This window comes from Eulemur rufifrons, chromosome 21 (genome assembly GCF_041146395.1).
Source record: "Eulemur rufifrons isolate Redbay chromosome 21, OSU_ERuf_1, whole genome shotgun sequence".
Classification (NCBI taxonomy): Eukaryota; Metazoa; Chordata; class Mammalia; order Primates; family Lemuridae; genus Eulemur; species Eulemur rufifrons.
The window spans coordinates 11,705,575-11,728,842 of record NC_091003.1 but is presented as its reverse complement, the minus strand read 5'-3'; the positions used below and the strand labels follow the sequence as shown (position 1 = coordinate 11,728,842).

At 45.7% G+C, this 23,268-nt stretch overlaps 1 protein-coding gene across 2 annotated transcripts; it reads left to right on the top strand.

Moving 5' to 3' along the window:
• The first annotated feature begins 1,542 nt into the window (after nt 1-1,542).
• WSB2 (WD repeat and SOCS box containing 2) lies at nt 1,543-23,256 on the top strand. 2 transcript variants are annotated; one of them, XM_069497529.1, is made up of 9 exons: nt 1,543-1,643; nt 7,914-8,082; nt 15,475-15,719; nt 15,864-15,995; nt 19,007-19,107; nt 20,226-20,398; nt 21,113-21,223; nt 21,346-21,453; nt 22,062-23,256. In XM_069497529.1, the coding sequence occupies exons 1-9, from the start codon at nt 1,631-1,633 to the stop codon at nt 22,222-22,224; spliced, it is 1,215 nt and encodes a 404-aa protein (XP_069353630.1). In that variant the 5' UTR covers nt 1,543-1,630; the 3' UTR covers nt 22,225-23,256. The 2 variants fall into 2 exon arrangements, with proteins under 2 accessions (XP_069353630.1, XP_069353629.1); XM_069497528.1 differs by lacking the exon at nt 1,543-1,643 and having other exon boundaries at nt 7,565-8,082.
• The last annotated feature ends 12 nt before the right edge of the window (nt 23,257-23,268 follow it).

Here is a 23,268-nt window from a genome sequence, read left to right as displayed (position 1 = left end):
GGTGAAAACGGGCAGCCAGAGAAAAAGGGGGACTCGAGAAACAGCGGGGGTCCAACAATGGACATGTGAGGTGAACACTCAGGAGCGTAACCCTGGAAGGAGGCGCTGGGGGACCCGAGGGGACCCGGAGGAGAGAGGCCAGCAGGGACAGAGGTAAACGAGGGGCTCATAAAACAGGGGCCTGGTGAAAGAAACAAACAAAAAAATTACAGCGGAGGGATGGAGTGGAAAAGAAGACGGGTAACTGAGATCACAGTGGGAAACACAGATTGGGTTAAAAAGTTTAAAATGGGACGACAGCGATAGGGAGCTCCGGACCGGTGACGTAAAGGAAGGGTGGGGCAGGGGTGAGAGGCGGGAGAGCGACCTGAGGCTGGCACTGGGACGACCGGGCACCCTCGGGTCGGGGTGAGGGAGGACGTTCTGGGGACCACAGTTAGCTGAACCCAGTGAGAACCCCCAAAGCCACCGACAACTCCAGGGGACTGGACAACTAAGAAAAAGGGTCTTCTCAGGCAGTCATCTGTGGTCATTTCTGCCCCGGGCCCTGGCTGTGAGACGGCCAGCCGTCGGCTCCAAGAGAGACACGTGTTTGAGGACACACGGGTGGAAGGAGGGCAGGGACCTCAGGGTGATGAGGACAGGTGAGGGGGTCGCAGTAGTCATGAAGGACAGACTCCTTCCGACTCGTCCCCGCCTTTGCCACCCTGCCCTCCTCCCCACCCTCGCTTCCCCTCCCGTGGCCGTTGCCCTTCCGTTCCCGCTCCCCGCCGCACCCCTTCTTCCCTCACAGCCCCTCACCCTCGCAGGGTTACTACGCCTCGCGTCGTTCCCTTCACCCCGCTTTGTACCCCGTCCCTCCCCCTCCCCGTTTCCCCTACGCCCCGCTCTCCCCCGTTTTTTCTCGGCCAGCATTCCCTCTGCCCCATTTCGCCCACCCCCGTTTTGACCCGTTCCCCCCTCAGGCCCCGCATCTCCCTATTTTTACCCGCTCCCCCCGCCCCTCCATTTTCGCCCGGACCTTGTTCCACCCCCCGCCCCGTTTTCCCCTCAGCCCCGCTTCGCCGCTCGCACCCCCGCCCCCGTTTTCCCTGAGCCGGCTTCGCTCCCCGCCCTCATTTTATTATTTTTTAAATATTCCCCCCCTCAGATTTTATCCCTCCCCTCCTCCCACCCCCTTTTCCACTCAGCCCTGCTTTGTCCCCGTCCTCCCCGCCCCCCCCCGTTTTCCCTGAGCCGGCTTCTGTCCCTCTCCGGTTTTTCCCTCCCTCCCCCGTTTCCCCCTCAGGGCGGCTCCCCCAGCCCCCCGTTTTCATCCGGCTCTGGGTCCCCTCGCGGGTTCGCCTCAGCACCCCGCACGGCCCCCCGATTTCCCTTCAGCGCCCCCACCCCGCGCGCCGTTTTTATCCCGCCGCGCCCCGCCCCCCGCGCGTCCCCGCCCGCGCCCGCCGCCATGTGACGGGAAGCAGCTGATGGCCTCTCCGCGCGGCGGGCGCGGCGGCGGCTGCCGGGCCGGGGCTGGCGGGGCGGGGGCCGGGGCGGGCGCGGGCGGCGCGGGGGCGGCATGAGGGCCCGCGGCCCTGGGGGCTGAGGCGCCCGCCGCCTGCCGCGGGGGCCGCGCGCGTCCTCCATGGAGGCCGGAGGTGAGTGGGGCCGGGGCGCGCCCGCTACCGGCCCGCGGGGCCGAGGCCCGTTCTCCCCGGGGAGGGGGAGGTGACCCCGGGGCGGGCTCTGCCGGGCGGGGGGCGGGGCCTGGCCGCGACGGGGGCGTCCGGCCTGGGCGGTCGGCCCCCGGCGGGCGGGCGGCGGGGTTGCGCGCCCGGCGCCCAGCTTTGTTTCACTTTCGCTGTCAGCGGCCGCCACCCCGCTGCCACCGCCGACAGGACTCGGGAGATCCGGCTTGTGTGGGAGGGGACCCCACCCCCGGGGCAGAGCGGGGTGCCCGGGTGGCACGCAGGGGGGACGCCAAGCTCCAAAAGGGGGATGCCCTAGGGGGTGCGTGCCCAGCTGCCAGGGGACGCGCTCCCAGGTCTGGAGGGGAGTCGGCTCTGCCCCTGTAAGCTGAGTGATCGTGACTGTGGACCAGCCACTTAACCACCCCCCACCACGTCTCAATTTTGTATCTGCAAAATGGGCTACTGATAGTACCCGCCTCAGTGGGTGGCGGGGAGCTTCCCAAACTTGCCTGTTCGTAAAAATGGGGTCTGGGGTCCCGTTAAAACAATGTATTTCGAGCCTCTCCCACTGGAGACTAATTCAGTGGAGGTGGGGTGGCGCGGGGGATGTGTGATCAGGCAAGGTTTGGAGACATTGATGCCCGTGGTACTTGCCGTTATTCTTGTTAATTGCCGTCACCATCAGAAAACAGTGTGGAAGTCAGAGAATGTTGGATAGACTTCAAGCCAGCCCAGAAGAACATAGAATCTCAGTGCCTCTTATGCAAGGGCAAAACCTCGAGACATCCTTCCGGCTTCTCCCTCCCAGCTACTTTCCCCCTGAACCCCACTTATATAGAAATTTGGAGTAAATTTGGAATTTATTCTGGGGGCCCTAACTCCTGAAAGTACCTGGAGTTTAAAGGCAGTTTCCTGAGGAGAAATTCTCAAAAGAGGTCAAGGCCTAGGGCTCAGAATTTGTTCTGGAACCTTTTTTGTGTGTATCCATGCAGTGAGGTTCAAGCTTCATCCTGGTCTGAAGGATTCTGATTGCTGATGACTTGTTATTGTGGGTGGGTAGGTTGAAATCAGGGTATTCCCTGGGGTGGTGTTACTTTTTAATTTAGGAAATGACATTTCTTTGTTTGCTGAAATCAGGCATTCAGTAAAAGGCAGCTCTATCTCCCTTCCCATCTAGATAAGGACTTTCTTTTCAGTGAGTGTGTTACCCACAGAATTCTTTTTAAATGGCCTCTACTGTCTTCGTGGATCTTATGTGAGTCTTTTTATAGCTTCCGCTGTCATTTCCATTGACTCCTTATAGTTAAATCTGAAAGCAATCTGTAGTTAGCCTCCCTTTTTAATAGGAATCTGTTTCCAGTTCTGGGTTGTTCCTAATGATTGATGACTTTGTTTGGGGGGTATGGGCAGAGCTGTTGATAGCTGCCAAGCTACTGTAAAAAAAAAAAAAAAAAAAAGGCCAGAGTTTTACTTTCTTTTCAAACTGAATAAAGCCCATTGTAAAGGAAATACAATGGGCAACAGAAGAAATCTTCAGAGCAGTGGTTATTCATTCAACAAATATTTATTGAGTGTCTGCTATGTGCCAGGCACCCTCTAGGCCAGGGCTGGCCAACAGAAATGTGATGTGAACCGCGGACGTAATTTAAAATGCTCAAGTAGCCACATTAACAAAAGAAAAAAAAGAAACAGATGACATTAATTTTAAGACTATATCTCTTTCAACCCAACAGATCTAAAATATTGTTTCAACATGCAATCAAATAAAAAATTACTGCCATATTTTAGATTCTTTTTTGTACTAAGTCTTCAAAATCCTGGTGTGCATTTTATGCTTACCAGCCCATCTCATTTCTGACTCTCCCCATTTCAAGTGGCCAGTGACCACGTATGGCTAGCGGTCATCTACCTGATTGGGGAGTGCAGCCCACCAGCAGTGAGCTGATAGGCGAGTTACAGTGGATTGGGGAAGAGATAGAAAATAAAGACATAAAAGACAAATAAGCAATCAAGAAAATATCTGTGAGTGATGGTTATAAAGAAAATTAAAGGGTTAAAGGAAAATGAATGAGTCACTTTAGAGAGTGGGGCCAGGAAGGTCTCTAAGAAGGTGACTTGAGAACCAACTGATCCCTGAATAATAAAATAGAGCAACCAGGGAAAATGCTTTCCAGGCGCTGGAACCGCTAATGTAAAGGTCCTGAGGCTGGAAAAATGACCAAACTTCCTGCCTCCTGAGGCCATAGCTTCCATCGCCGTGTCAAGGTTGAATGCCTTGCCCAGAAAAGGCTCATAATAAATATTTTCCCATCCGGTCTGATTGTCTAACTGCGTCCCTTTAATTAGAAAAGCCTGATCCAGTGGGGTTAGGGGATTGGGGAGATGTTAGTCAAAGGACACAAAATTTCATTTGTAGAGGAGGAATAAGTTCCATAAATCGATTGTACCTCGTGGTGACTATAGTTAATAAATAACAATGAATTGTATACTTGAAAATTGCTGAGAGATTTTAAGTGTTCTCACCACAAAAAAATGGTAAGTACGTGAGGTAATGCATATGTTAATGAGCCATTCCACAATGTGTACATATATCAAAACATTGTATACCATAAATATATACAATTTTTATTTGTCAATTAAAAAAATTAAAAGAGAAAACCCTGATCCACAGGCTTTTTAACCAAGAAGGGTCACTGCAGGTATGATCCCAGATGAAGCTGCATCCTCTTGGCTCTAATTTTTTTTTTGTTTGTTTGTCTTAAGTTTTGCACTAACTATGGCTTTTCTAGCAGCCACATTTATTTTGGGCCCAGACTCCAGTAGAGTCACTGGGTTCTTCCTTCTTTTAGCTCCTGGATTCCTGAAACTGAAATAGCAAGAGATTAAATCCCTAAATCACAGAAATAGAGTGTGAATTCTGGGTAGGGCTCATGTTGAAGAAGCATTTCATGTGAAATGTTTGCGTAAGCAGCACAGTTTAAGGGACTTTCTTTCCTTTATGTTTAAAGAGGTATACCATGTGTGTTTATTCAACAAATATGTACTGACTGCCTGCTCTCCACCAGAAGCTCTGCTAGCAGTGGGAATACACAGGGTCCCTGCTCCCCTGGAATTGATGGCCTAGTAGGGGTGAGATAGATATTCATCAAATGGTGATGAGTGCTATGAAGAAAATAAAGTGAGGAGTTGTGAAGGAGATTGACTAGGAGTCAGAGAGAGCTCTCTAAGGAGTTGTCACATGAGCCAGGCCTGAATGAATGGAAGGTGACAGCGATGGAGAGGATTCCAGGTGAAGGGAATAGCTAGTGCAAAGGCCCTGAGGTCGGGACTAATAGAGTATTAGAGAGAGGAGAGAAGGCCAGTGTGCTGGAGCCTGGGGCAGGGAGAGAAGATGTACAAGCCCAGGTGGGAGATGAAGGCAGGGGGGCAGTTTATGTTGGACCTCAACAAGGGCAGGGTGAGGAGCTTGGGTTTTATTCAAGAGTGATTGAAACCAGGCCGGGCGCGGTGGCTCACGCCTGTAATCCTAGCACTCTGGGAGGCCGAGGCGGGTGGATCGCTCGAGGTCAGGAGTTCGAGACCAGCCTGAGCGAGACCCCGTCTCTACTAAAAATAGAAAGAAATTATATGGACAACTAAAATATATATATACAAAAAATTAGCCGGGCATGGTGGTGCATGCCTGTAGTCCCAGCTACTCGGGAGGCTGAGGCAGTAGGATCGCTTAAGCCCGGGAGTTTGAGGTTGCTGTGAGCTAGACTGACGCCACGGCACTCACTCTAGCCCGGGCAACAAAGCGAGACTCTGTCTCAAAAAAAAAAAAAAAAAAAAAGAGTGATTGAAACCGATCACGCTGGGAGGTGAGAGGCCAGAGCAGAGGCAAGGAGAGTGGCTGGAAGGCTGCCTAGAGGGCCAGGAGAGTTGATGTTGCATAGATTAGAGTAGTAGCCATGGAGATGGAGAGAGGTTAGATTTGGCAAGTCTTGTGGAAACAGACTTGATAGGACTTGCTAATGGATTGGGTTTGGGAGGTAAAGAAAAGAGAAATTTTCATCCAGGTCAATTAAAAATGTTCCCCCAGATCAGTCAATGTCGGTTAATATTTGACTACATCTGGGTTTCTCAACCTTGGCATTGTTGATATTTTGGGCCAGATAATCCTTTGTGGTGAGGGCTGTCCTGTGCACTGTAGGACGTTGACGTGTGTCCCTGGCCTCTGCCCACTGGATACCAGTGACAACCAAAAATGTGTCCAGATGTTGCCAAATGTCCTCAGAGAGCAAAATCACCCCTAATGGAGAACCCCCGGGCTGCATGAAGAAGACATTAACAGATCAGGGCTTATATTACCATAGGAAAATATCTGGAAGTAATGAGATGGAAGAAAATGTTGAGGGATTGCAGTATAACATCGAGACTATTTTGGATTAAAATATAAAGTATGTCTTACCATGCAAATGCTCACATCCACAGGAGTGTGCTCGTACAGGTGTGTGATTGTGTGAGCGAAAGGATCCCACATAGAAACATGTCCAGGTTTCTAGGAGGAATTGCCCAGGTCTATAAAAACACCCACTTAGACCTAATATATTAAAACCTAAATTTATACATAGAACCTCCAAGAATGATAGTCTCTTTACAAAGGCTTGATACGATTCATTAAAATTCTATTTAAAGACAGAATTTTCAGCAACACTCCTATTTTATAAAACAAGATATACCTGTGTATTTTCCTAAAATACATGTATCAGAAAATGTTTTATATATATATACATGTTTATATGCATCTATACCACCTGTTTCATTGAATCCAAGATACCCATGGATTGTGTTACTATTATGTATTAATATCACAGAAAAACATACTGCCTATTTCACTACGAAAGTCGTTATAAGATACATCCTGATTTCTGCGAGATCAAAATGTACGAAGACATGTCTTAAAACATATGAAATACGGGTTGTTTAAATTAGTATCTATCTGGTAACTGCCATAAAAGGGTGAAAGTCTGGAACGACTAAAGGGAAACGTACACATCAGGAAGTGACCTCATTCAGGATGGAAGCCAGTTTTTATATTAGCATGTTGCACAATCACAGTGGTCAGAAAATTCATTCTGAAGGCCTTTGACTTCCGAGCTTTGTCGGACTTTGTTAATGTTCTGTCAGAGAGAAGAGAGTTGAGCCAGGAGCACCAATCCAGTGCCTGCTGTTTTGCAAGATGCGGTGCTAGGCCCTGGGAGAAACAAAGATTAAATTATCCTGGTGCTTAAATACTGGTAAGGGAGGAAGGCAGAGGGAATTTGGTTAAGACAGGAGAGATTGAAGTAAACAGGGTGGAACTGATTTCCGTTTTGATAGTGTGAGATCAGGATGCCCTTCTTAGTTGTGCATCTAGGTGGGATTTCCATAAGCAGAAAATGAGTGCAGGTGTGTGGGAATGAGCTCCTCTGGGCATGTCAAGGAGTCTTGTGTGGCCGAGTGTGACATGCAGGGAGGTGTAGTAGAAATCAGCTGGACTGATAGGCTGGGACAGAAGGCATGGGGTGACAGGCCTGGGCTCGGTTGCATTTATCATGTAGGCTGGTGGGAGCCTTGGAACGTATTTGAAAGAAATGATGTGATGTGTGTTTCAGCTTTGGCAGGATTCTAGGGGCAAAGACCCATCGGAGACTCTAGCTAAAGATCTGGGTGAGATGAGACAAAAGTTTAAGCCAGGATAGAGGAGACGGAAGCAGGAGAGAGGGGGGGAGAGGAAATCAACACCTCTGGGTGAGAGGATGCAAAGTCTGGGCTTTGCGGATGGGTAGGATGCTGGTGAGTGAGAGGGAGACTTTGAATTTCACACAATCCTTCTTTTACCTGGTTCCCAGAAGCAGGTTCTGTTTTGGAGCCTAGGCCTCATAATCTGCAGAATCTAGAGTATTCTTGGCCTGCCTATCTCTTCGCTTTCTTCCTCTTCAAGCATTCATAGGAAAATGAGGCCTCCATTCACTGGGTTCACCAGCACAAAGGTTACTCTGAGTCATGGTTAACCAGCAGTGGGGAGTGCCAGGACTGAGAAACCGCAGTGGAATGTGGCCTGTGGCTACTGTTACTGCCCTGGGTCATTTAAATGACAACTCCCTCTGGGGATCTATAATGTTGCCCTTTGCCATGGGGAGGCAGCGGCTTTCCGGTGTCTGGGTGGTCGGGGAGTGAGGGTGCCTGTGTGAAGCATGCTGTCTCCCGCCCCAGAAGAACCTCTGCTGCTGGCCGAACTCAAGCCCGGGCGCCCCCACCAGTTTGATTGGAAGTCGAGCTGTGAAACCTGGAGTGTCGCCTTCTCTCCCGATGGCTCCTGGTTCGCTTGGTCTCAAGGACACTGCATTGTCAAGCTGATCCCCTGGCCCCTGGAGGAGCAGTTGTAAGTACTCTTGCACCTGGGCCCCAAAGGGAATTTTCGGGATGGGGGACGTTGGCACTTTCTCAAGTTACTCCCCATTCTTTTGCCATCTCCCTGCCCAAGAACAGAACAGGAGAGGGAGAATGGCCGAACAGTTTAGAGTTTCTGGAGCCCCACGTTCTGTGCACGTCAAAGTGAGTTCTATCAAGATTATATCAGTCCCAAGTTGGTTTTTTTTTTTATAGCTTTATTGAGATATAATTTATATACCAAACAGTTGGCACATTTAAAATGTACAGTGGCTTTTAGTATATTCACGGAGTTGTGCATCTATCACCATAACCAATTTGAGAACATTTTTATTACCTTAAAAAGAAACCCCATACCCCTTAGCTTGTATCTGTCAACTCCCCTAGTCCCCCTACCCCCAGCTCTCCAGGCAACCCCCAATCTGCTTTTCTTTCTTTTTCTTCTGTTTTTTTTTTTTTTTACTTAAAAAAATTTTTTTTAATTTTCTTTTTTTTAAGACTAGTCAAATGTAGTAGTGAGAAGGGGGGAAAATAGTAGAACAAGGAGTTCAATCTGTAGCTGATTGTGAACAATCAAGTGAGATAATTCACTGCCTTTGGACCAGCCTCTAATCTGCTTTTTATCTCTATGGATTTGCCTTTTCTGGACATGTCCTACTAATAGAATCATACTATATATAGCTTTTTTGACAGCTTCTTTCACTTAGCATACTGTTTTCACAGTTCAGCCATGTTATATATCAGTATTTCATTTCCTTTTATTGCCAAATAATATGCATTGCATGGAGATGCCAAATTTTGTTTACGAATAATGCTGCTATGGACATGTATGTGCATGGTTTTGGTGGACATGTGTTTTCTGTGTTTAACCATTTGAGGAATTGTCAGGCTGTTTTCCAAAGTGGCTGCACTATTTCCTACCAGCAGTATATTTGATTTTCATATTCTCCATGTCCTTGCCAACAGTTATTATTGTCTGTCTTCTCTATTATAGCCTAGCCAACCTAGTGGATGTGAAGTGGCATCTTTGTGGTTTTGATTTGCATTTCCCTGATGGCTGGCTACTAACGTGGACCATCTTTTCATGTCCTTATTGGCCCTTGGTATACCTTCTTTGGAGAAATGTCTATTAAGATCCTTTGTCCATTTTTAAATTAGTTATTTGTCTTTTTATTATTGACCAAGTATAGTTTCTTTTTTTTTTTTTTTTGAGACAGTCTCACTCTGTTGCCAGGGCTAGAGTGCTGTGACGTCAGCCTAGCTCACAGGAACCTCAAACTCCTGGGCTTAAGGAATCCTTCTGCCTCAGCCTCCCAAGTAGCTGGGACTATAGGCATGTGCCACCATGCCTGGCTAATTTTTTCTATAGAATTTTAAGTTGTTCAGCTAATTTCTATTTTTAGTAGAGACGGAGTCTCACTCTTGCTCAGGCTGGTCTGGAACTCCTGACCTTGAGCAGTTCTCCCGCCTCGGCCTCCCAGAGTGCTAGGATTACAGGCATGAGACACCATGCCTAGCCCAAGTATAATTTCTGATACTAGTTTTTCTTTCTTTGGGATGGGCATGTCCCAATGTTGGAACGCTGTGCGTTCCCAGTCAGATGGCCCAGCTTCTGTACCTTTTCATTTGTCCCAGGGTAACTGATGTCTGCATTCATTTACTCAGGCAACATTTGTTACAAATTTTCTTTGCCTGACACTGAGTTAGGGGCTGAGAATCCTTAGGTAAATCAAATATGGCTCCTGTTCTTGAGGGGCTCATTTGTTTTGCTTTAAGCATTTTTCATAAATAGCATATTAGATTTAAGCCTTTTGTAAGTTCAGTCTGAAACTTGTTGCCATGATAAGAGGTAATGCTGACAATAATTTGCTGATGTAGGTACTCTGAACACTGTTGGAGTTGAGGGGTATACATTTGTGCAGTTTCTGGAAGGAAGGTTATTTGGCAAAATGCATCATGGACCTTAAAAATGTTCTTCTGGCTATTAGGAATGTCAAAAATGGGGTCATCTATTTATATACACTGATTTTCATCATGAAATGAATTGTATAGTAGTAAAAAATGAGAAACAGCTTAAAATCTAGTGATGAGAGGATGCTTAAGGAGATGGTGGCATTTCTATATGATATTTTTGCAGCCATCGAAGATTGTTGTGTGTTTTTTTTTTTTCTTTTTCTTTTTCCATTTTTTTTTTTTTTTTTTGAGACAGAGTCTCACTCTGTTGCCCAGGCTAGAGTGCCGTGGCATAAGCCTAGCTCACAGCAACCTCAAACTCCTGGGCTCAAGGGATCCTTCTGCCTCAGCCTCCCCAGTAGCTAGGACTACAGGCATGCGCCATCATGCCTGGCTAATTTTTTCTATATATTTTTAGTTGTCCAGCTAATTTATTTCTATTTTTAGTAGAGACGGGGGTCTCGCTCTTGCTCAGGCTGGTCTCGAACTCCTGACCTCGAGCCATCCCCCCCCCCCCACCTCAGCCTCCCAGAGTGCTCGCATTACAGGTGTGAGCCACCACACCATGCGCGCGGCCTGTTGTGTGTTTTTAATCAGAATTTTCAGTTCCTTTTGTGGCCAGTTTAATGATAATGCCAAGGTCATTCATTGTTTATTGATCCCCACTCTAAAACAAGGAGCTCTGCTTCATATCCAGATTTATATATATAAATTTATATTTAAGGCCGGGCGCGGTGGCTCACGCCTGTAATCCTAGCACTCTGGGAGGCCGAGGTGGGCGGATCGTTTGAGCTCAGGAGTTCGAGACCAGCCTGAGCAAGAGCGAGACCCCACCTCTACTAAAAATAGAAAGAAATTATATGGACAGCTAAAAATATATATAGAAAAAATTAGCTGGGCATGGTGGCGCATGCCTGTAGTCCCAGCTACTCGGGAGGCTGAGACAGGAGGATCGCTTGAGCTCAGGAGTTTGAGGTTGCTGTGAGCTAGGCTGACGCCATGGCACTCACTCTAGCCTGGGCAACAGAGTGAGACTCTGTCTCAAAAAAAAAAAAAAAAAAAAAAAAAAAAATAAATTTATATTTAAGTAAACTATTATATAAATTTATAATCTGAAAAAGCTTTTTTTAAAAAAGTATAGTATGGAAAATCTGTTGTTTTCTTAAAAATCACTCTTATGTTCAAATATGTCATTACTATAGGTAAATATACCCTTTCAGTATTAACTTAGTAAAATGGAAATAGATATTTGAGTTTTAACCCTTCTTGCATATCTGTTATTTAGTGTAATGACAGAAATGTTATTGTTTAATATGTTTTATGAGAAGTTACTGGTTTGGGGGAAAATCACACATTTTGAAGAATAATAACCTGGGGAAATGCTTACAGTATACGGCTTATTGAGAAAAGCAGGCTGTAAAACCATGTATGCAATATGATTCCAAATTTGTTTTTTAAAATCATATGTACATACATGCAATTAAAAATTTGTAGTGAAATGTTTAGAATGGTGTTAGGATTATGGGTAATTTTTACTTTATTATTTGTGTCATTTCCAATTTCCTCCGTGTTTCTCTTATTTTTATAATTTAAACTAATTATTTTTAAAGTCCTTTAACAGGGAGAACCTGGGACATTTATATTCTTGTTAGGGTTATACATTTTAAAAAAATCATATAGTGCTTTTGATATTGAGCAAATAATTGATATTAACCAAATAATTTATGCTACCTTTAGAAATAAAGTCTTTAGAAACCTTTATTTCAGTGATGCTAAATTTTGCCGGTTAATCTCTTCTTGCCTCATCGCTGCTTCCCATGCTTCTACCTCCCTGCCTCTCATGTAACTTATTTTTTGATTCATCAGTAAACTCAGAAATCCAGAGTATTGGTTGAGCACTAGGCTAGGATACCCAAGATTTGAGTTCTATTTCCAGTTCTGCCCTGATTTTGTGAGCCCAGTAAAGTTAATAATCTGTAAAATGGAAATTTCAGTATCTCTTTCTAGAAAAATTAAATTTATGATATTAAAATGAAATAATATGGAAATGTGCCTTAATTCTTTTGGAATAAAGTAGCTACAGGTGTATCCCTAAATTCAGATACAGAAATCAGGATTTTATAAAAAATAAAGGTAACTTTGGAGGTTGCAAGCTGTCCTAAACCCCTTCCAATAGCCTGCCTTTTAAGTGCTTCTTCGTATGATGGCAGACTCAGGCCAGAACCAGTCAGGTCTGGGCAGTATGTGGACAGGCGGCTGATTGAAATGACAGTCACGATCACATTCAGATTGTGTTGCAAAAATAAATTTTCAGACTACATTTGGCCATTTAGACCAGAGGTCAGCAAATTTTTCTATGCAGACCCATTAAATATTTTAGGCTTTGCAGGCCATAAGGTCTTTGTCTCAACTACTTAACTCTGCTGTTATAGCATGAAAGTAATCTCAGATAATACATAAACAAATGAATGTGGCAGTGTTCCAATAAAACTTTATTTATAAAAACAAAATACTGTCATTGTGACAACATGGATGAACCTAGAAGACTTTAAGCTAGATGAAATGAGCCAGGCACAGAGGGACAAATACTGCTTGATCTCACTTACATGTGGAATCTAAAAAAGTCCAACTAATAGAAGCAGAGAACAGAATGGTGGTTACCTTGGGTGGGAGAAGGAATGGGGAGATGTTGGTTAAAGGTACAAAGTTTCAGTTAGACAGGATGGCATGGTGACTATAGTTAATGATAATGTATTTTATGCTTGAAAATTGCTGAGAGTAGATTCTTTTTTTTTTAACCTGGAGCCATGCCCAAGAAGCCTTGAGCAAGTGGACTCTGAGAGTAGATCTTAAATGTTCCCACAACAAAATGATAAGTATGTGAAGGGATAATAGATACGCTATTAGCGTGATATAACCACTTCATAATGTATAGCTATATCAGATCATCATGCTGTACACTATAAATATATACAATTCTATTTGTCAACTATACCTTAATTAAAAATACTGACAAGTAGATTGTTGAAAGAGAAAAACACAAAAACAGATTGCTGGCCTGACCATAGTTTGCCAACCTCTGATTTAGACTAAGAGTTTTAGAGCTGAAGGAGCCTGCGCTTGTCTCAGTTCCTTCCAGTTCCTTCCATCCAATTTTACTGGTGAGCTTGGTTAAAATTCTTCCACATATTTCACCATACAGTTGACAAAAATGTGATTTACTTACTACTTTTTGGGAATACATGTAATACATAAAGAGGTCCAGCCTCGTATAGTATATGTTGAGTATAGGATTTCTCATGGACTGAGAAATAGGTTTTTTTGAAAATAGATTTAGGGGGTACAAGTGCGTATTTGTTACATGGATATATTGCTCAGTGGTAAAGTTGGGGCTTTCAGCATACCCATCACCCAAATAGTGTACCCGATGGGTAATTTTTTATCCCTCACCCCCCTCCCAACCTCCCACCTGTTGGTGTCTCCACTGTCTATTATTGCACTCTGTATGTACATGTGTACCCACTGTTTAGCTCCCACTTATAAATGAGAACATGCAGTATTTGACTTTCTGTTTCTGAGTTATTTTACTTAGGGTAATGGCCTCTGGTTCCTTCTATGTTGCTGTAAAAGATATGAGTTCATTCTTTTTTATGGCTGAGTAGTATTCACCCATAGTACTCAAATGTCGCGTACACACACACACACACACACACATACACATTTTCTGTACCTAATCAGTTGTCAGTGGACAACTGTAGGTTAATTCCAGGGCTTTGCTATTATGGATAGTACTGTGACAAACATATGAGTGCAGATGTCTTTTTTTATATCATGATTTGTTTTCTCTTGGGTAGATACCTAGTAGTGGGATTGCTGGGTTGAATGATAGATCTATTTTTAGCTCTGAGAACTCTCATGGAACCAAATCTGAACTCGTCCCGGGGTCCAGCTCTCTCATCTCCATTTCCCCCAGTTTGACATACCAGAGTGTGGTCAGGGTCACATCGGAAAGTGGGACCTTTACTTGTGCTGGTAAAGTGTGCCTTAGGCTAAATCACAGGGCTGTCTAATTGCTTGTGGGGCGGGGGGAGGGACGGACATTGTCTGCCAGGCGCAGTGGTGGGCAGGGCTCTGTGTCTGAGGGATTGAGCCTTAGCTGATCTGGGCCTGTGTCACCATAAGAAGAACGTAGAAAGAGAGGGTTGGGCTAAGAGATCTTTCAGGGCAGGACACCTCTGAACAGCTCTGTGGGTTCTTTTTCTCGTTACTACCCTGCTGGTTGGTTCCTGTGCTGGTTACCATCAGGGAAGTAAAGGAAAGAGCTTCATTAATTGATTGGGATGTAATGTGCAAGGTGGAAATCAACACGTACCAAACAAACTGTATTGGCAAGAAAGGGCTTTATTTTCAAGCTCCTTGGGGATTTCTGAGTTAGAGGAGGGAACTCATAGGGCAGGAGAGTGGCAGATGGGTATTCAGGCTCCAACTTCTGTCCTAGTTCCAAACCTACAGTATGCTTGCTTTCTCGTGGGAAAAACTAAGTGCATCTTTCCTTCCATGCGCCGAAACCCAAGAGAACTTTCTGTGCAAGTGTATGGCTCCCTGGAGCATCTGTGATCTAGTTAACCCACACTGCAGGTCACCCATTTGCAGGTCTGTCACAGATGAGGTGGGCCAAGACCAGTGAAGCCTCTGTTACATGCACTCTTTTTTTTTTTTTTTTTTTTGAGAGCCATCATAATTCACTGCAGCCTCCAACTCCTAGGCTCAAGTGATCCTCCTGCCTCAGTCTCCCAAATAGGTAGGACTACAGGCACATACCACCATGCCCCAGTTAATTTTTTTATTTTTTCTAGAGACAGGGTCTCGTCGCTATGTTGCCCAGGCTGGTCTCAAGCTCCTGACCTCAATTGATCCTCTCACCTCGGCCTCCCAGGGTGCTGGTACTACAGGCTTGAGCCACTGTGCCCAGCAGAACTTTTTTGTTTTGAGACAGAGTCTCACTGTGTCGCCCCATGTAGAGTGAGTGCAGTGGTGTCATCATAGCTCAATGCAACCTTAAACCCCTGGGCTCAGGCGATCCTCCTGCCTCCGCCTCTGGTGTAGCTGGGACTATAGGCACGCCCCACCACACCTGGCTGATTTTTTTCTATTTTTAGTAGAGACAGGGGTCTCGCTTTTGCTCAGGCTGGTCTCGAACTCATGAGCTCAAGCAATCCTCCCGCCTCGGCCTCCCAGAGTGCTAGGATTACAGGCGTGAGCCACTGTGCCCAGCCAGAACACTTAAAAAGAAACAAAAAGAAAAGTCACATCAGAATTCACCAAAGGCCAGTCTGTTTGTAGGACTTTGAAATCTTAGGTGTCCCAGGATGAAAAGTTGGTTGACTTGGTAACAATTGCAGACTCATTGAGAAATTTCTGCTTCCCCCAGCATCCCTAAAGGGTTTGAAGCCAAAAGTCGAAGTAGCAAAAATGAGACCAAAGGGCGAGGCAGCCCAAAGGAGAAGACGCTGGACTGTGGGCAGATTGTCTGGGGATTGGCCTTCAGCCCATGGCCGTCCCCACCCAGCAGGAAGCCCTGGGCACGCCATCATCCCCAAGTGCCAGATGTCTCCTGCCTGATCCTTGCTACGGGACTCAACGATGGGCAGATCAAGATCTGGGAGGTGCAGACAGGTAGGTCATTCCTGGCTGGCACGAGGTCCTGGGAGGTTCTAGTGCATGTTGGAGCCACCCCCACCCCAGGTGGCTGCGGGGTGTGGCTGTGGCAGGCACCTCTCCACCTCTCCTGCTGACTGAGTATTCCTGTTCTCACACTAGGGCTCCTGCTTTTGAATCTTTCTGGCCACCAAGATGTCGTGAGAGATCTGAGCTTCACACCCAGCGGCAGTTTGATTTTGGTCTCTGCGTCACGGGATAAGACTCTTCGAATTTGGGACCTGAATAAACATGGTATGGAGGTGATGGAACTACTTGGCAACTTCGAAAGTACTGTATTTGCCCCTGTCTCCACTTTACCAATGTCCTTTTTATCTAAAATGGTATTTTTTGACTTTCTGTTACTGCCTCCTAAGGAGGCATTTTAGGCATTTTTTTTCCTTACTGCACCTCCTCCTGTCCCAAAGATACATTGTACTAATTGAAAGAGATTTCAATACCAATGATAAACTGTATGTCTATTTATGATGTTTTTTTTTTGGAGACAGAGTCTCTCTCTGTCGCCCCGGGTAGAGTGCAGTGGCATCATCATAGCTCACCGCAGCCTCAAACTCCTGGGCTCAAGCAATCCTCCTTCCTCAGCCTCCCTAGTAGCTGGAACTACAGGTGTGTACAACCACACCCGGCTAATTTTTCTATTTTTATTAGAGACGGGGGTCTTGCTCTTGCTCAGGCTGGTCTCGAACTTCTGAGCTCAAGCAATCCTCTCCCCTGGGCCTCCCAGAGTGCTAGGATTACAGGCATGAGCCACCTCGCTTGCCCTTATTGATGATATTTTAATAAGAAAGATATATTGTATATCTGTTTATGGACTGAATGCATCTCTATGCTTTGTTCATAAAAATATGTAAGATTTTTTTGGCCAGCAAGAATCAGTTTTCACACCCTTGAGGTGACATTGCCCCGACTGAAAATATATAATCTAGAACAGATTTTCTCATCCTCAGCATTACTTACATTTTGGGCTGAAGGTCGTTTGCTGGGGACTTCCCTGTGCACTGTGAGATACTGAGCAGCATCCCTGGCCTCTTCTCTTTAGGTGCCAGTAGCATCCTCTCCAGTCGTGACAACCAAAAATGTCTCTAGACATTGCCCCATGGCCGCTGGAGGGCAAAGTCTCCCCAGGTTCAGAACCACTGATGTAGAAGAAGTCTCCATCGGGTACTTCCTGTTAGAAATAAAGGGCTTCTTTCTGAAGTAGAATCTAAGCCTAGAACAATTCTCTCAGATTGGAGGGGGCTAGCTTTTGTGAAATTCTGCCTTGAGCAAACGCTATACAGGAGTGGCCCGATAAAGAATTCCACACATCTCTGGTTTTGATCCTTAACTGGAAAGGTGACATGGGGAAGGGAAATTTATTGCTATGTCATTTCCCCCACAAATGGGTGGGGGTTCAGGGACCAGGGGGAATGGAAGGGGGCTGTGGGGACAGTTCATGAGGAGGCACACTCATCCCCACAGTGCAAAGGCACCAATACTGTTGCCCAAGTCGGGACTGTCCAGCTCCCCACAACCAAAGGAGGGGACTTTTCTCCTGCCCTCTTAGAACTGAGCCTGCTGACTTGGGTCTTAGTCAGCTCAGGCTGGCATGACACGTACCACAGACTGGGTGGCTTAAACAACATTTATTCCTCACAGTTCTTGAGGCTGGGAAGTCCAAGATCAAGGTGTGGTCAGCTGCAGTGTCTGGTGAGAGCCTGCTGCTTGGCTTGTAAACAGCCACCTTCTAGCTGCATCGTCACATAGCAGAGAGAGTTCCCTCTCTCATGTCTCTTCTTAGGGCACTAATCCCCTTTCTGAGGCTCCACCCTCATGACCTCTGCTTACTTCTGAAAGGCCCAACTCCTAATACCATCACACTGAGGATTAGGGCTTCAACATAGGAATTTTTGAGGGACACAAACGTTCAGTCCATAGCAGTTTGTCAAACAAGATAAACCAAGGAGGTGCTTGTAGTGTCCTCATCTGAAGACATCTGATCACCAAGAGAACTCTAGGTAGTTTCTGCCAGTATTGTGGAACTTGTGATCACACAATCTAAGATAGACCTGCTCACCGGGAAGGCTTCTCAAAGGCAGTACCATTCCTGCTGCTGGTTTAATGAGTGTGCAGAGGAAGCTTGCCACCATCTAAGGAAGTCTGTGGAGTGACTTTGGAAATCGCCTGATGGTTGGGAAGGAAGGACTAAGTGAGAGTGGCTGAGAGTGGGCAGAGTGGAGTAGGCCAATTACTCGAGCTTTTCAAGAAGAGAATTAAGTTGTGTTCCCGGGTGCCCGGCACCGCCCTTTTTTTTCTTTTTTCCTGCTTGGCTCTTTCCTTCCCCATTCTCCCTCTCTTGCCCTCTCCCCCTGCAACCTGGTAACCCATGTTAAGAGTGCAGTATATAGCCTTCCATACTTTTCTCTATATTGTATAATCCTGTACACACATGCTTACGTCTATACGTTGGGGGTCATTGTTTTACAAAAATGGAATCACATATTCTTTACATTTTTTCTGCATCTTGCTTTTTTTGCATTAAACAGCACCCCATGGAATATCTATATCTCTCATTCCATCTGCATTAACAGGGTAGCTATACCACCATTTATCCACCTATCCCCTATGGATGGGCATTTGGTTTTCTTAAAAAAAAACTGAGAGCTGGAGAGAGATTACATGAGTCACCCTAGGTTATGTGCTGAGTAAGCAGTGGAGCCAGGATTCAAACCTGAGCTGTCTGACTCCAGAGCGTGTACCTCTAATTACTCCACACCACTGCCCATCTGGACACCCTGGCAAGGCGGGAGGAAGGGGACAGTCTGGAGTGGGATCCACGTGACGATGGGAAAACCATTACAGACTTTAAATGAGGGAGAACTGAAGATAAACACTCTCACTATTGGGAAAGATACTTCAGAGTACTGGAGGTGGTTGGGGAACCTAAAAAGAATATTCTGTGCTATCAAAGGGTCCCTGATTTATGTACACCCTCTGCCCTGGTGATCTGGTAGGTTTTGGTGAAGCCGTAGGTAATGATTTCCCTGGGATGTCAGAATATCATATTTACAAGTTAGAGGTGTTCAAATGGCAAGTCTGGCCACCTTTCTTTCTCTGCATTAAAAATTGGGCCTTTGGGCCCAGCTGATGTGGAACCAATGGATACACTGGATATGAGGTCATTGCTGCCAGTTCTCTCAATTCTCCAGACTTCCTGCTCTGTTACTTTGAGCCTTGGCTCACCGTTTGCTTCTTTTTCCTGCCAGGTAAACAGATTCAGGTGTTATCGGGCCACCTGCAGTGGGTTTACTGCTGTTCCATTTCCCCAGACTGTAGCATGTTGTGCTCGGCAGCTGGAGAGAAGTCGGTGAGTGTCCAACATTGTTCTTTAGTTCAGTGAGACACAGAGGTCTGAGGCAGTGGCCTTGTGTGAGGGGAAGTAAACCAAGTATCCTCAAAATCCATCTGCAAATCGGCCCCAACAGAAGGCACGCTGGCGGGTGCCTTTGTGATTTGCACTGTGACATGAACCCGGAGGAGATATTTGGAAGTAAGTCGCTCCTGTCATCAAAGGGCTGTTTCCCTTTACAGAATGGGAAAGGAGTTGCTTTAAAAATTTCTTTTCTCCTTGGAGTGTAAGATTTTAAAAGGTAAAACCCACATGGGGATCCAAATTTCCCTTGAACCATCTAATTTGAATCCATTTAATTAGGATTTTCAATTCAAATTATGACACATGCAGTTATTTGTTGACCTTTGTCTTGAAATCCTGTTATTTAAAAAAAAAAAATAGTATTAGAAACCCAAGAACAGTTTGGGAATAGTTTCTGTTTGAATTTTGTGTTTGCCTTGAGCCCTTTGCTGTGACTGAAGGGAAAGTTAAGAGTTCACCATTTGGTACAGCCCAGGTGGTTAATCATTCATCTGAGGTTTGCAACTATGGAAGGTGAGAGTTTTCTTAAAGGAAAGAGAATAAAATCCTCCTTTTAGTGCTCAGGAAGGTTTGAAGTGATGAGCTGGGTCAGATGTGCGGTCCAAGACAGATTTCCACGGTTCTGTAAGCAAGGTGGGGGGTGTGACGTGGCTGGCCAGGCTGCCACTGCTCTGTGGGGTGGCCCCAGGGTTCACTTCTGACCCGTTTTTGGTTTTCGGTGGAACCAGATGGCACTTGGCCTACCTCTGCGTCAGCACGTACCACCCTCTTTGCAAACAGGGCTCAGAAGCTTCTACAGATACAGTCCAGGTGGCGGCCTTCCTCAGGTGGCCCAGCTTATTCTCCCTTAAAGTGAGCTCCTTGACCACGTGCCTTGGTTAAGTGCCTCAAAAATTCCGTTCCTCTGTTTCAACCTGTCTGGTAGGTTCTAGCAGAACGGTAGGAAGGGGAATGGCCTGCAGAGGGAACTGCTGGGCCTCCCAAACTCCCTCCCGTTGGAGTCCTGAGCACTTTGTTTCTGCCCCTCACTGGGCACCTGTTACTTCCTACAGGTCTTTCTATGGAGCATGCGGTCCTACACATTAATCCGAAAGCTAGAAGGCCACCAAAGCAGTGTTGTCTCTTGTGACTTCTCCCCCGACTCTGCCTTGCTTGTCACAGCTTCTTATGACACCAATGTGATTATGTGGGACCCCTACACTGGCGAAAGGCTGAGGTCACTCCGGTAAGGGCTGAATCCCTGCTATGGCTTCCCTGTGGGGAGACTGATGAGAAACATGCCTGGGATTGGCATGTCCCTCTTAGCATCTGGGACACGGGAGGGGACAACTTGGATAACAAGGCACAGTGGGTTAAATGTTTATTAGTATTTCATTGTCAGTTAAGCTCTCTAAATAAGACCTGAGTGTCTTCAGGTCTTCTAGTTTAGGAGACTGTCTGTGCTCTGGATTCAGCGTTATGAAACCTCTAAGTGACTTGTTATTTCCATTTACTAATAACTGTAGTAGCAAGTTCAGAATGATCCCCATATAGAAACTGTTATTTCCAAAATGAGTTTTCATGTTCTCACAAACTTGATCTACTTTTTCCCTTTGTCTCTGTTGTTTTATGAAGCAAGTAATGGGTAGTCCTATAATTATCATGTATCTTAGCCTAAAAAAGACTTGCAGTGTGTACCGTGGCATTCAAGTGAGGGCTGACCTACTCTGCATAAGGAAGTCCTCACGGGGAAGTGTTAGGAACCCTGTGGCCCTGCACAGGACACTTGGAGCCTTCTGAGATACCCTTTTTCCCAGTCTGCAAATCCCAGCATTTTCCGTAAGGGGCACAAGATGTGTCTTGAGCTTCTCCTGGCCATGGCAGTTTGGCCTGGGGCGAGGATGCAGGGTGGAAGGTGACCGCGACTCCAGCACTACTCTTCTGTGTCCTTCCTTCTCAGCCACACCCAGGTCGACCCTGGCATGGACGACAGCGATGTCCACATCAGCTCACTAAGATCCGTGTGCTTCTCTCCGGAAGGCTTGTACCTTGCTACGGTGGCAGATGACAGGTAATAAAGAGAAATCTCTGCAGCCTCAGAGCAAGTGCTTGCAAGCAATGGCTGCATGACCCTCGCCGTGTGGCCCCAGGTCGGCCAACGTACAACTGTGTCCCCCCTTCTCTCTCATCTAGACTCCTCAGGATCTGGGCCCTGGAACTGAAAACTCCAATTGCATTTGCTCCTATGACCAATGGTCTTTGCTGCACATTTTTTCCACATGGTGGAGTTATTGCCACAGGGTATGTATCTATTAGCTGAATAGATGGGTAGTGGTTTCTGTCATGTAGTTTTTTAGGGAAAGAAAGTATCTAGAATGTTCTTGCCCATGAGGAAACCTTTAAGGAAATCCAAGATTATGTAAAACTCAAATATTCTGTTCTGTCAATATACTATATCATTTACTCTTAATATTTAACCTAAATGTGATTAAAGACCTACAATTCATGCCACCTCCTGGGCCAAGTCCACGAGGAAGTGTAAGTTAAGATGATGCAAAATTTATATGGGAAACCATTTAGGGCAAAGAGCCCACCTTACAGGAAACATCTATAATTCAGTAGGTGGCACTCTTCCTTCTATTGGTTTTGAACTAATAGTAGTCCTATTTAGAAAGGGCTGTGCTAACAGCACTCTGGTATCAAAGGTGTCTTGAGTTCTTATAATCCTATCAGCAGCCTTAATTATTTAGAGCCACAGCTTTTAAATCCATTACCATGGTCAAGGTTGCATTTCACTCTCTGGAGTCTCCTGCTATTTGGAGGCAAAGTAGAAACATTAACATCCATCACAATGAAAACATGAACTTCCAAGGTCTGTGTAAATGCAGCGTTGATTTGTTTCGTTTCAGGACGAGAGATGGCCATGTCCAGTTCTGGACAGCTCCTAGGGTCCTATCCTCACTGAAGCACTTATGCCGGAAAGCCCTTCGAAGTTTCCTAACAACTTACCAAGTCCTAGCACTGCCAATCCCCAAGAAGATGAAAGAGTTCCTCACATACAGGACTTTTTAAGCAACGCTACTTACCTTACTTGTTTTCTTTGTAGCAGGATAAATCTTCTTGGCAAAGGAGTAGCTGGAATAATGGCCCAGACATCTGGTCTTGGGCTGAAATAGCATTTCTTTGGGATTGTGAATAGAATGTAGCAAAACCAGATTCCAGAGAACTAGTCATGGATCTTTCTCTCCATGGCATGTGACAGTTGGTCTTAGAGGCGATTCCACTTCCGTGGTGACAGAGCCTTACCTTGAATCTGTGGTCCAGTTATGAACAGCAAGTGTTGAACTTTCTAGTTGTTTTGATTCAAAGTGCAGTTATTGATGTTTTGATGATAGAAGTAGGCCTCCAGAGCCTCTCTTAGGTGGCAGAGAGGGTCACATTCCCTCAACTGGGAAGCATGACTTCTGCCTCGTACTATCACCCTTGTGTTGCCGATGCAGTGGTAGCATTGTTTAAAGTTCTCTCTCCTGCTACGGTCAGGGTTGCTCTCCTTCCTCTGGCTCCTTTCTGACCAGCAGGACAAAGTTTTCATGGAACCATGTGGTATGAGGTATTAGCTTAATGAAATTACAGGGGAATCAGGCTGTGCTCCTGACTGATCCAGACACTATTATTGGCTTTTTGTTTTAATGGTGTGCATGTGCAGATGACCAATTTGTATGTCAGATTATACAAGGATGTATTCCTAAACTGCATGACTGTTCAGATGGCTACTGAGTGGTCAGTTGCCATTTATTAGCATATTTATTTGTATTTTCTCAACAGATGTTAAGGTACAATTGTGTTTTTCTTGATATCTAAAAACCATAGTACTTAAATTGAACAGTTGCAAAGATGTGTCTTAACTGTGTAAAGAATTGGTGTTGTCATGATTTAGCTGATACTCCTGTGTACGAGATCTGTCTTTGCTGCTTAACCTCATTAGATTAATCAGCCGATTTCAACTCTACCCCCGAACAGAAATAACTCCTTAAAAGTACTGTTCTCTTTCAGTGGCATGTAGTTATCTAATTAAGACACCTCATTCAAGCAAAATCTGCCTTAGGAAAATTTAAT